Source organism: Scardinius erythrophthalmus (genome assembly GCF_964197995.2).
Source record: "Scardinius erythrophthalmus genome assembly, chromosome: 24".
NCBI lineage: Eukaryota > Metazoa > Chordata > Actinopteri > Cypriniformes > Leuciscidae > Scardinius > Scardinius erythrophthalmus.
Window position 1 is genome coordinate 16467955 of NC_138244.1, and position 13943 is coordinate 16481897.

The 13943-nt window shown below is 37.0% G+C and overlaps 2 protein-coding genes across 2 annotated transcripts in view; both read left to right on the top strand.

Annotated features, from left to right (window-relative positions):
* Positions 1-4517: 4517 nt before the first annotated feature.
* On the top strand, positions 4518-7529 carry cox5aa (cytochrome c oxidase subunit 5Aa). The gene is made up of 5 exons (XM_081355774.1): positions 4518-4825; positions 5852-5968; positions 6865-6986; positions 7142-7270; positions 7372-7529. The coding sequence occupies exons 1-4, from the start codon at positions 4630-4632 to the stop codon at positions 7253-7255; spliced, it is 549 nt and encodes a 182-aa protein (XP_081211900.1). The 5' UTR covers positions 4518-4629; the 3' UTR covers positions 7256-7270; positions 7372-7529.
* A 1265-nt stretch (positions 7530-8794) lies between these two features.
* Positions 8795-13943, top strand: part of arid3b (AT-rich interactive domain 3B) — a 34470-nt gene continuing 29321 nt past the window's right edge. Inside the window, exons 1-2 of the mRNA XM_081355547.1 lie at positions 8795-9068; positions 10659-11339. Coding sequence (XP_081211673.1) covers positions 9033-9068; positions 10659-11339 — 717 coding nt within the window. The 5' untranslated portion in view covers positions 8795-9032. The remainder of the gene's footprint in view (positions 9069-10658; positions 11340-13943) is intronic.

Below are 13943 nucleotides of genomic sequence, written 5' to 3' on the forward strand. Positions count from 1 at the left end.
GCAGAAACTGCTCTTTGTAAATAATTGGAATCTGTTTTGGGAGCGTCCTAGGCTTTACCGTGCTGATGGCTTACACCCAAGCAGATTCGGATCGGATCTTCTGTCAGATAACATCGCCAAAATGTTAAATACCTTTTGACTAGTAACCAAAAGTCCAAATCATAGTCTCTGCTGCACCAATTTAACTGATATAAATAGTGTAGAACATTGCATAGAAACTGTGTCTATTCCTCGTTTAGTGAGATCAAATCATAAATCTACTGCAGGATCTAGAAAAAATCTAATTGTTATTAAACCAGAAAATGTTGCTATTGGTAATCAAAAACAATTTTTAAAGCTAGGTCTTCTAAACATTAGATCACTCACACCTAAGGCAGTTATTGTAAATGAAATAGTCACAGATAATAGCTTCGATGTACTTTGCCTTACTGAAACCTGGCTTAAACCAAATGATTATTTCGGTCTAAATGAGTCTACTCCATCAGGATACTCCTATAAGCATGAGCCCCGTCTGAATGGTCGTGGCGGCGGTGTTGCAACAATCTATAGAGATTTTCTCAATGTTACTCAGAAAACGGGTTATAAGTTTATTTCATTTGAAGTACTTGTACTAAATGTTACGCTCTTAGATGTTCGAAAAACATCCCTATTATCTCTAGCCTTGGCTACCGTATATAGACCGCCTGGGCCTTACGCTGATTTCCTAAAAGAGTTTGCAGATTTTCTCTCAGACCTATTAGTTAACTTCGATAAAGCATTAATTATTGGAGACTTTAATATCCATGTAGATAATCAAAATGATGCGTTAGGGGCTGCGTTTACTGATTTATTAAACTCCTTTGGGGTCAAGCAAAACATTACCGGACCGACTCATCGATTTAATCATACACTCGATTTAATTATATCACATGGAACCGATCCAACCGATATAGATATCATTCCACAAAGTGACGATGTCACTGACCATTACATGGTAACTTGCATATTACGTACTCCTGTAATATATCATGCTGCGCCGCGTTATCGATTAGGCAGAACAATCCTTCCATCCACCATAGATCATTTTTCAAACAGCTTATCGGATCTGTCTCAGCTGCTCAGTGAACCCAAACAAACAGATGAACTTGAGGAATTAACTAGCACTATGAGCACCATTCTCTCTGGATCATTGGATATTGTTGCGCCCATTAGATTAAAAAAGGTCAGAGAGAAAAGTAAAGCACCATGGTACAACAATACTACGCGTGTTCTAAAGAGAGAAACCCGTAATTTAGAGCGTAAATGGAAACAAACCAACTTAGAGGTCTTTAGAATCGCATGGAAAGACAGTATGTCACGTTATAAAAAGGCCCTAAAAGCGGCCAGGGCTGAGCATCTACGCAAACTAATAGAAAACAACCATAACAATCCTAAGTTCTTATTTAACACCGTGGCGAGACTAACAAATAAACAGATGTCTCCTGAACAAAATATTCCATTACAGTTTAGTAGTAATGATTTCATGAAGTTCTTCACTGAGAAAATAGAAAACATCAGAACCACAATTGTAAACGTCGCCTTATAATTCAGCCTCAATTATCACCCCGCAAGAACAATTACAGTGCTTTACAACTATAGAACAAAAAGAGTTAAATAAACTTTTTACTTCATCTAAAACAACAACATGTTTACTAGATCCTATACCAACTAAATTATTGAAAGAAGTGTTACCTGTAGTGGAAGAGCCTCTCCTCAATATTATTAACTCGTCTTTATCTTTAGGTTATGTTCCAAAAACATTTAAACTGGCAGTTATAAAACCTCTCATTAAGAAACCACAATTAGATCCGAATAATCTAGTAAATTATAGACCCATTTCAAATCTACCTTTTATGTCTAAAATACTAGAAAAAATTGTGTCCGTTCAACTGGGCTCTTTTTTACAAGAAAATGACACCTATGAAAAGTTTCAGTCTGGGTTCAGGCCGCATCATAGCACTGAAACTGCACTCGTTAAAATCACAAATGATTTACTTTTAGCTTCTGACCAAGGCTGTATCTCAATATTAGTTTTACTTGATCTTAGTGCTGCGTTCGATACTATAGATCATACAATACTCTTAGATCGACTACAAAATTATACTGGTGTTCAAGGACAAGCATTAAGCTGGTTTAGATCGTATTTATCTGACCGCTACCATTTTGTTTATTTAAATGGAGAAAAATCTATCATAACTCCAGTAAACTATGGAGTGCCGCAGGGATCTGTGTTAGGCCCTCTATTATTCTCAATATATATGCTGCCACTTGGAAATATTATAAGGAAACATGGAATTAGTTTCCATTGTTATGCTGATGACACTCAAATCTATATTTCATCACGGCCAGATGAAAACGCAAAATTATCCAAATTGACAGAGTGTGTTAAAGATATAAAAGATTGGATGACGCATAATTTTCTTTTATTAAATCCAGACAAGACAGAGGTACTACTTATCGGTTCAAAAAACCACCCACAAAACCTCTCACAATACAACTTTAACATAGTAGGATGTCCTGTTACTTCATCCTCTACAGTAAAAGACCTGGGTGTTATATTAGACTGCAACCTGTCTTTTGAAAATCATATTTCATATGTTACAAGAACAGCCTTTTTCCACCTTAGAAACATTGCTAAGCTACGTAATATGCTATCTGTTTCTGATGCAGAAAAGTTAGTTCATGCATTCATGACCTCGAGACTAGATTACTGTAATGCGTTATTAGCCGGTTGTCCTGCATCCTCAATAAACAAGCTACAGTTAGTCCAAAATGCCGCCGCTAGAGTTCTAACTAGATCAAGAAAATATGATCATATAACACCGATTTTATCATCTCTACATTGGTTACCTATAAAGTCCCGTATTAATTACAAGGTATTGCTACTGACTTATAAAGCCCTAAACGGCTTAGCTCCAGTCTATTTAACGGATCTTCTATCGCCCTATAATCCATCGCGCTCTTTAAGGTCACTAAATTCGAGGCTTTTGGTCATACCTAGGATATCTAGGTCCACCAAAGGAGGGAGAGCATTTTCACATTTAGCACCAAAACTCTGGAATAGTCTTCCGGATACTGTTCGTTGCTCAGACTCGCTCTCCCAGTTTAAAACTAGATTAAAGACGCATCTCTTCAGCCAGGCATTCATATAATACTTTTAATCCTACAGTTAAATCCGACCTCTAGTTCATAAACGCCAGAGGAGAACTGGCCCCCGACTGAGCCTGGGTTCTCCCAAGGTTTTTTTTTTTTTTCTCCATTAGGTCACCTGATGGAGTTTTTCGGTTCCTTGCCACTGTTGCCTTTGGCTTGCTCAGTTGGGGATATTTGGGGATATTTAATTGAATTAATCAATCAACGATACTATTGATCAGCATTACCAAACGTAGACGTTCCACTAGAAACAAACATTGATGTATTGTTCTAATTTATTACTGTGAAGCTGCTTTGATACAACCTGTGTTGTGAAAAGCGCTATATAAATAAACTTGACTTGACTGACTTGACTTGACCATGACTCAAGGATTTCCAAATCCGTCAGAAAGAATTACTATCCAAAATCTTACAAAAAACTCAAAAGCATATGACTTCAGTCATTATGCTTTTCACTTTAGAATACTGTTCCAAATAATTAGTCATTCCTTCTGAAAGATTTGGTAATACTTGAGTCATTAATTACTAGTGGGTTACCATGATCTTCAGTTTAGAATTAATTATACATTATGCATTATTCACATTAATTATGAACCTGTATATACTAGTTCTTAGTAATGCTCTGGGAGGTATGTAGTTATTAATTAGCTTAACTGGCACATTCAACTAAGCGCTATTACTTACTAATTTGTTAATCAAGTTTCTTGTATATAATTCAGTATATAGTTCACCCAAACATTTTGTCATAATTAACTAACCTTCAAGTTTTTCAAAACCTGTATGAATTTCTGATAACACTTTATTTTGATGCTCACCCAACAGCAAGTATATATATATATTAAGTAACAATAATGTTTTTACCTATAGTTTAGTTTTAACTATACCTGGGTTTTACGTTCTGAAATGTAATACTGCCCCCTGCTGATGAGAACAACTATTTTGGAAACACAGATGCTTCTATAATGTAAAATCTATAAATGTAATGAAACTTAACTATGTTGATCAAAAAAAAAAAAAAAAATCTTTGATAATAATGCCATAATATAGCACAAAAAAGTTTACAAATGACGGCATATAATATCATTTAAATTATAAATATGTAATGAAAAACTGCTTCTATATATATGCAATAAATGCAAAATATTGCAGCTGCTGTACGTTTTTGTTTAATTTAGATGTTTTTTGTGTTATCCATTATTCAATATGAATTAAAATATGAATAAACATATTAAATAACAAAATAATATACATTTATTGAATCAAACATTGCTTTCATACTGCACAAGACATGAGTTTAAATTTATTACTGTGTTTATACTGGATACAGCTCATAGAGAGGCGTGGTCACTGTACACAGAAATGTATCTTTTGTCCTTCATGCTTTTTTATAATCCTCTTTAGCTAACCCCCTCACCATGAACAGAGTCCATACGTTGCTTTATTGCCAAAGAAGTGCGCATGCGCAGTGACGTGACAGTCGCGTGCATGGTGTTAGCAGGTCTGCTATCTGAAGTAGCCTCAGCAGCGCGAGCCCGTGTATCGTTCTTCAAGTTCGTGCAGCGCTTGCCGGTGTTCCGCACAATGTTCAGAGCCGCCCTTCGAGCCTCAGTCTCCGGTGCTCGGAGTTTAACAAGGGCACGGCCACAATATACAGGTAAATGCAGATTTTGCCGTATTACTTATGAAATCTTTAATAGAAAAAAACTATATAAGAGGCAGAGTTAACTGAAACACCTTGAAAGTAGCTTAGCATATGAGCTAACCGAAGCCGCACCGGTGCCTTGCTTGAAAGGTTATACCTTTTAGAGGTTATTATCACGCGCTCATTTATCGCTTTTATTAAAGCATTTCCATTTCATAATCGTGTTTTTCCCTGTAATTTATTAAATCCTGTAGATGTTTTCTCACAGTGTCCTTGTAATGACCCACTAGAGCAAGGCTTCGGCCCAGCGCGCGGAGGAAACGCCACACTCAAACTGAAAGCTTCCTAGATTGACACATTATTCTGAGCTTTCGTTGAAACAGGAAGTCTAATAGCTAAATACTTGAAGTTTGAAAGATCACTCTGCGTTTTAAACATAGCAAACAGGCTGTGTGGTTTATACTTTTTGCTTTGAAGCAGTTTAATCATATCAGTGGCTACGTGCAAGACTTGCATCTTAAGATGAAGAATAACGTTACGCATACATTCACCTTGCGTCAGTGAAAACCGCACTTTCTATTAGATACAATACACTGACCTCTATGTGAGCCCACACCTCAGATCATAATCGATGCTAGTATAGTATCATCAGAATATAGACCACATCATACAACATCTAGTTTGCATTTCATTTTTAGCATATCAGTTGGATTTATTGCATGACATTCTTTAGCAAACAGTTAGGACTGTCATACTTCCCCATCGGACAAGGTAACATAGGTCAAACGAGAACTGGACCAGTTCCAGCTGGAACAAGGCCTGTATGCAAAATCTCACTGCCCTATTAAAAGTTGCTCTTAATCATTGATACATAGACTAAATTTTTAGAGCATTATTATGAGAATTATGGCCCTTTTACACCTACACCGTCCATTGGTCATGACGGCAATGTTTTTATTGTCTGGATGTCATTCTCTAACTTATTTAGTGTATCAAGTCTCTTCTGATCTGATCGTCTCTGGTGTTTTACTTTCACAGCTTCGGTAGCTGCTCGTTCTTATTCCCATGGCAAACAGGAGACCGATGAAGAGTTCGATGCCCGCTGGGTCACTTACTTCAGCAAGCCGGACATCGATGCTTGGGAGCTGAGGAAAGGTGGGTGACTGAGGCGCTTCGACCTCATTAAAGCGAGGATTTACTCTCATGAACATTTTTTAATGGCCTTAAGTTCAATCTAAAATCCACACACACACACACACACACAGTACCGGTCAAAAGTGTGGAAACATTACTGTTTTTGAAAAGTCTTTATGCTCATCAAGCCTGCATTTCTTTAATCAAAAATACAGAAAAAAATCTAATAATGTGAAATATTATTACAACATAAAATAATGGTTTTCTGTTTGAATATACTTTAAAACATCATTTATTCCTGTGATGCAAAGCTGTATTTTCAGCATCATTAATCCAGACTTCAGTGTCACATGGTCCTTCAAAAATCATTCTAATATGCTGATTTATTATCAGTGTTGGAAAAAGTTGTGTTGCTTAATATTTTTTTATAACCTGTGATACTTTTTTCAGGATTCTTTTATAAATAAAAAGAACAGCATTTATTTTAAATAGAAGTCTTTTGTAACAATATGCACTACCATTCAGCCATTTGGGGTTAGTATTTTATATATATATATATATATTTTTTTTGGAAAGAAATTAATACTTTTTGAAAAGATTTCTCTTTTGAATAAATGCTGTATCACTCTGTAACTATAATGCACCATTATACAAGTAGGTTTCCGTAATTACACATAACAAATGGATCTATGTTGTTACAGCCTGTCATTTTTGTTTGCTTTTTAATGTTTACTAACCTGTAAAGCTGGTTTAGTTTGATCCGTTAGTATAAAAAATTTACGACCGTCTATTTATCTTTAACCTAGAAAATCTTTGGAACAAGGAAGTGTAAGTTGTAAGGAAGACAATGTCAACAGAATGACACCCATCTGGTGTCTGTGGAGTAAATGTCTGAAAATGTTATTTTTTTGCCTCAGGAATGAACACTTTGATCGGTTACGACTTGGTACCTGAGCCAAAGATCCTGGAGGCAGCCCTGAAAGCCTGTCGGAGGCTCGACGATTTAGCCAGTGCCATCCGCATTCTCGAGGCAGTCAAGGTCATTCAGTCTCTCTGAACAACTGCAAAATACACCACAGAGACATTATTCACTCTTATTATTGTGTTTAACATGATTTTCTGAAAATACAAAAAAATACTTTTACAAATTTAAGTAAAATTGTACTCATATGCATTACTTTTTCTTTTACACAGGACAAATCTGGGCCACACAAAGAGATCTACCCCTATGTTCTCCAAGAGCTGCAGCCTACCCTCAGTGAGCTTGGTATCCCTACACCAGAGGAACTTGGCATTGACAAAGCATAGATGTCTGCGATTGTGGTGAGTATTAGCATGCAGGATGTATTGTTCCTCTATGAAAGTGCAAGGTGTTTCCTTATTTGATTGAACATGTCCATTGTATCTTTCCTTTTCACCTACAGTCTTCCAGAGGACTGCTGCTCTTGTCTGGACCGAGTAGACCACTGTACTTGAAGTCTTTGCCTCGTGTAATGGTGTTTGTGTTATATTTAATTGGCCTTTATTACGTTCTTTTGCTTGTAAAATATTGATGGACCTAATAAAGGGAGATTTATCTTTACTCGATCTTGTTGTGTTTTTATCTGATGCCTCACAGACTTTGCTCCAGACTTGCTGTATTAACTGTTAACTTAAAGGGACAGTTCGCCCAAAAATTAAAATTGTCATTTACTCACCCTCAAGTTGTTCCAAACCTGTATGAATTTCTTTCTTATGCTGAACACAAAAGACATTTTAAAGAATGTCAGTTGCCAAAAGTTGTGGCATTTACTTCATTACATTTACTATAGTATGAAGGAAAAAAAATACTATGGAAGTCAATGGGGCCATCAACTGTTTGGTAATAAACATTCTTCAAAATATCGTCTTTTATGCTCCACATAACAGAAACTCATACAGGTTTGGAACAACATGAGGGTAAGTAAATGACAGAATATTCATTTTTGGGTGCACTATCCCTTTAAAAGTGTAGTTTTGTTTGTTTGTGTCTTTAAATCGTTATAATCAATCACAAAAGTGAAAAATCTATCCACAAGTCTGTTAAATGTTACTGAATTTTTAAATTTAATGAAAGCAACTTATTTCCGGTGAATGTGCAAGACTTACGATTCATTAGCCGCCATAGGTAAACAACAGTAAACGGTCAAACAATTTGCGCTACAAACCAGTGTTTATGAATATCATATGATAATACATTTAAAATAATATTATAAAAAAAGTACCAGTTTCCAACAACAATCAGCATAACGAACAATTCGTACCAAAAAATAACAGGAAGCGGCCGATACCGGAAGCCTCGCACATTCGAGGTAAACATGAACGCGCCCTTACGTTAAAAATAAGGTGACTAGTAAGCAATTTTTGTTTTTCTGCTTGACACCATCACCATAGACTATAATTATATAGTAAACGTTATAGCAGTTTTGAATCGGTAGAGGGCGCGGCAGGTATGCTTTCAACTTTAAATCATATATCAAAAGTCAAAATTACAATTAAAACTTGTGGTGTAGCCTATACACAAAAAGCCTTTAGGTATAACGTACTTTTTCCATCGGAGAATTTATTTTTATTTTGGTCTTCAATAAATAGTATGCTCATGCGTAGCTAAGATGGGGTCAGAATTTCGAGTCTAAAATTAAAAATGACAGCCTAATATTAGATCCATGAAATAGCCACGTAAGTGTATGTTAAGTCCTATCGGTTTTGTGCTATAAATATTTTACTTGGCTGCTTGCATAAGGGAAACGTAAGAACGTAGAGTAACTTGTTGCACGAGCCAGTGGGGCGGGATTTAAATGTGCGTGAATGTGCGGGGGGATTGGCTCCGGCTGGAGGAGGAAAAGTCGAGGGGACTGTGGGAGTCCCTGAGCGCGCAGTTCGGGAGGTGAGGTCAGGCGTTTCCCCTTTGGCTGGCCCCAGTGTCGAGTGTTTTTTTCCCTCCCTCTGCGAACACCGAGAGGTTTATTACCGATTTATCAGAGGGGATATTAAACGTCCGGGTGGATGCACACGTACTCGGTGCGCTGAGCAAAACACGCACAGTGGTTCATCTAGGAAAAGAGTGATGGTGGACAATTCCAGTAGCAGCAAAGCGCAAGTGGTGAGTTCCGTCCTGTTGGCACAGAGCCCTGTTGAATGTATTGATAAGCTACTGTAATATTTCATCAGCCGATCTCGAGCGAATAAAATATTGTATCATGTATGCATTTAAGATTTTCTAACATAGTCGCAATGAATCAATATTTATTTAAATTACCTTCGTGTGAGTGATCAAGCTATTAAATGTAGCGAAAATCCACATTGTACACGTCATGATATCAGGATTTTTTTTTTTTTGGGATGATAGACTACTACTCGTGCTGTTTATTTGTTTTTAAAGTTTCAGTTCGCGCGCTGCCGAATTCGAATTCGTCAAAAACATCTCCGTTTGTTTCCATTAGAACGCGATACTTTGTTGCGTCGTGTGTTCGTAGGCTACTCTCTTTTAATAGCTTAATTGTTTTTGGAAGAGCGCCATACTTTTTTGGCAACCATGATTCGACTGTGCTCTGAATATCTTCTGTAACTGCGCGCACTTATCAAACTATGCTTTGATTAGTTATAAAGTAAAAGCATAACTCGACTGGATTTGGATAAATATTACTTATTTAACAAAGTGTAAAGCGAGACGCCGTTTTGGCCGGACATCCGGTCGTTCCACAATCTAGACTGGTCGCCTGTATTGGGGGGGGGTCAAAGGTAGGTTGGCCTACTGGGCAATAGGCGAGCTGCGGAATGCGACTTTAATCCTTTTGTGACATGAATACTGTTAACACTAATTAAAATACTTGTAAACATTAATTCGAAATTTCGAAGGCTGACCGGGCCACGTTCGTTGTGAAGATTTGCTTACACGTATATGTTCCATTTAAATTAAATTAAATTAAATTGAATTCCTTTTTAGGGTACTGTCGTTTTTGCTTATTTGTTTACGCATTTTTTTTAATCGAATTTATTAGCCAACCCCGTTACGGCTCTTAATGCGTATTTATTTGTCCTTAATTCGAACTCTAATGCGTTTCTATTAAGCAAATATTGTTAATTCGAATTAAAAGAATTTAAGTTGCAAAAAAAAAAGTAGAATATGATTGTTTACAAATTAGTTGTGTTACGTGACTGAACGTTTGAAAGTGAGTTAGTGTTTATTATTATATATTTGAGTTAAATTACAGTACTGGTCAAACTTTGGAAACAACTATTTTTAATGTTTTTGAAAGAAGCCTCTTATGCTCATCAAGCTTGCATTTATTTGATTAAAAAACAGAAATATTGTGAAATATTATTACAATTAAAAATAATGGTTTTCTATTTGAATATACTTTCAAGTATAATTTATTTCTGGGATGCAAAGCTGAATTTTCATCAGTCTTCAGTGTCACATGATTCTTCAGAAATCATTCTAATATGCTGATTTATTATCAATGTTGGAAACAATTGTGCTGCTTAATTTTTCTTAACAATCTGTGATACTTTTTTAAAGATTCTTTGATGAATAAAAAATTACAGCATTTATTTAAAATAGAAATATTATATATAATTTTATTTTTTTTTTTGGTTGGTTGGTTGGTTGGTTGGGGTTGACAAAGAAATTGACAAAGAATTTGTGTACAGAATGAATGAATTTACTTATTTTCTTCTGTCCACAATCCAGCCCAGCTTGTCTCAAGACAGCAGTCTGGCTAGTGCATTTTCCCAGGCGGCTTTCGGAAGTGCGGCTGGCGTCAAACTGGAGGCAGTTATGGAGCAGCTCCAGAGACAACAACAAGCTAAACTGGAGATGGAGCGCAAGGAGAGACAATTCAGGGAAGCCCACATTCTGTACGCCCAACAGCTGGCTGCACAGCAAGCCATCATGGCCTCCGCTAGGGCCCAGGGCACCCCATTAACCCCTGATTTTTACAGCAAAAACTCCAGAGACAGAGCGCTGAAAGGCGGCCAGGGGCCTCCAGCTGCCAGGGGGCCCATAAAAACCAGCTCTGACCTAGTACACGAGGAGGACGCCGCTGATGAGATGGACAGGGGAAGAGGCTCCGAGGGGGACGAAGATGACGATGACGAGATGATGATGGATGGAGAAGACGGCAGTGAAGAAGAGGAAAGCGAAGGCTTGGAGTTCCTCAGGAGGCAAAGCCTTGCTCTTCAGCAAGCGGCTGTCGGAGTCCCTCCATATCCGTACGCCGTCTACGCCGCCTCGCCCTCCGCTGCTAAAAAACGTGCCCTGTCACCAACCACTAAGGTGAAAGATGAACCCGAAGACTCCCTCAACGACCAACAATCGTTCAACACACCAAACGGACTGGGCGATTGGAGCCTCGATGACTCATTGAAACAGGTTTGCGTTTATATTTCTATCTCTTGTCATTGTGTTCTCTCTCACTCTTTCACCATTGACCTACAAAAGCAGCAATACAGCATATTTTCATTCAGCACTGCATTATTTGAGGAGAGTCGGATCATAAGATGAATTGTAAAGAGTCTTTACATGTTCAAAAACTGTGAAACCACTAAAATCAACTGAAATGTTTTCGGCTCTGAATAGGACATTTAATCAAGTTTTCTTGAGCACATCAGGAATGTGTGTTCTGAAAGTGTACAAAAGAATTTGTCTGTTACTTAGAGGTAAGGGTTTAGTGAAAGATTATAGCGTCATACAACAATGTTGAGTGTAATTTAGGGAGGAGATTTTCACAAAATCAGTCAAGAAAATGTCAGAAGAAATACATTTTGTTAAATAAAAAAGTCTAGTTTTTCAGAATTTTTATTGCCGTAATGTTATTAAATCAAGTTATAAACAATTGGTTGTACTTTGGTATACTGCCCTTAATTTATGCTAATTTTAATACAATTTAAGTAAAAAAATTCATTAAAAATCAGTGATAATGGGAATCATCATTGGAAATATTAAAAGAAAATATCAAATGCATTATGGTAATGAGAATTGAGATTCAATTCCAATTCCAGTTTTCTTGAACGCAAAAGGAACATGCATTCTCCCAAGTGTACAAAAGAAATTGTGCCTCTTTTCGCTCTTCTTGTTGCGTTCTCCTTCTTTCTGAAGCTATTGTCTTCCTCTTCCCTTATCGTCAATAGTGTCCTGCTGTGAGCCAAGCTGTACCCTCAGACATGGTCCTTCGACCCTGTCAGTTAATTTCTCCGTTTGTTCAGCCCGAGTCTTTAGGGAATTCTGTCCTGACATAAGGCTTTTGTCCCTGGATATCCCTGAAGTGTGGCGTTCTGGCAGGCGGCCCAACAGGAGAGCGCTTTCATTCTCTCTCACTTCTTGCCGTCTCACTTTCCTCTGTCATTCCCCCTACCGCTGGTGTTTCTTGAGAACAAGCTCTTGGCAGTGATGCTGTCTTGGCCTGTGACCAGAGAGGCACGCTGTCAAGTTGCAATACAAGTGGGAGAATGTCAGAGAGGCGCATGCTGTTGGAGAGCCGCCCTGACAGTTAACACGTGTAGATTTTGCAGGATTTAGATCTTCTAAACTAGACAATTGCATGTGGGACTCTTAATAAGTGCATTTAAAGAGATTATTCATCAGAAATAAAATAAAAATCAGACGTCATTTACTCACCTTCATGTTGTTCCAAACCTATGATGAACATGGGTATTTTAGAAATGTCTTTTTGCCCATACAATGAAAGTCAATGGGGTCCAAAGTTGGACATTGGACATTCTTCAAAATATCCTTTTTTGTTCCACAGAAGAAAGTAAGTCATACAGGTTTGGAACTACATGAGACTACTTTGGCATTTTCATGATTGTGTGACGTAATTTTCGTAAACGTAATTTTATGCTTTTAAAGCACTCGCGTCAATCATGATAGGATGAAGCCGTCTTTCAGAAGACTGTCTCGGTGGGTTTAATATGGAGTGAGACATTTCCCTGTAGTGCTGTCATCCATTTTAGTGGCCTCAGGTCTGAGCTCTTTGTTTGCTCAGCTGCGCTTGAGTGATCGATCAATCAGGGAAAAATGGATTGCTCTAATTTCAGACGCTCACTCTTATGGCTTCTTGAGCCCTTGATATTTGGCATGCTTTCAATCAAAGCCCATTTACCCTTCTTTATTATACTACGTTGAATAACATATATATTTATATATATCGAAATCCCCAAAGCAGCATTTAGTAGTAGTACATCCATTTTAATTATGTAAGTGTTGCTATCTTTGATGTTATGACCGTGGGTTTTTACGCTAAACATCCAACATGGTTTTATTGACAGTTACTGACGTTCAAAGCGGTTTTATTTGCGGTATATCAGTAACAAGAAGCACAAGTTGGTAAAACTATAGTGATGGTTGGGAAGGTTGTGTGTTGACAGGCAGCTCTGTGATGTTTTCATCACACCCATGTCATTATATATGTATTTATAGAGGGTAGTGGTCTGAGGGCTTGTACACTGCTTTTCAAATATAGGCTTGTCCACATGTATAGGAAACAATAGGAGATTCAGTGCTCTGAAAAGGCTGATGGTTGGACTTATACCTCATTACTAAGAGGGAAGGGTTTAGTGAATGAGCTTATAGAGTCACTTCATGTTTAGTGCAGTTTTAAGGGTTTTCACAAAGAAATCGGTCAAGAAAATGTCCAGGTCACTCCAAAATCAAAAGTTAGCATCTAGAAATGATTTTATTTTTTCTTTAATATAAAGATCTTTTAACAACCATTAAGATTTTTTGCATTATTACATTATTTCTATAAAAATTAAGCAGTTCTCGCTAAATTCTCATTACTGTTATGCATAAATAAAATTGTTTTTGTATTTTCATTACCGTAATGTAAAGAATTTAATATTTTTAGAATTGTATATGTATAAATGATGGTAATATTTGTTATATAGCTCTTAATTTATGCTAATTTATTTATTTTTAAATACTACATTGTGGTAATGAGAAACATCAATAAAAATAATGTAAATAGTAAAAGTAAAA

Excerpts from the sequence above, each read along its gene's own strand:
- cox5aa (XM_081355774.1), top strand. The coding sequence starts at position 4,630 with ATGCGCAGTGACGTGACAGTCGCGTGCATGGTGTTAGCAGGTCTGCTA. Across the intron at positions 4,826-5,851 it reads GGCACGGCCACAATATACAG|CTTCGGTAGCTGCTCGTTCT; the intron begins GTAAATGCAGAT and ends TTACTTTCACAG. Across the intron at positions 5,969-6,864 it reads TGCTTGGGAGCTGAGGAAAG|GAATGAACACTTTGATCGGT; the intron begins GTGGGTGACTGA and ends TTTTTGCCTCAG.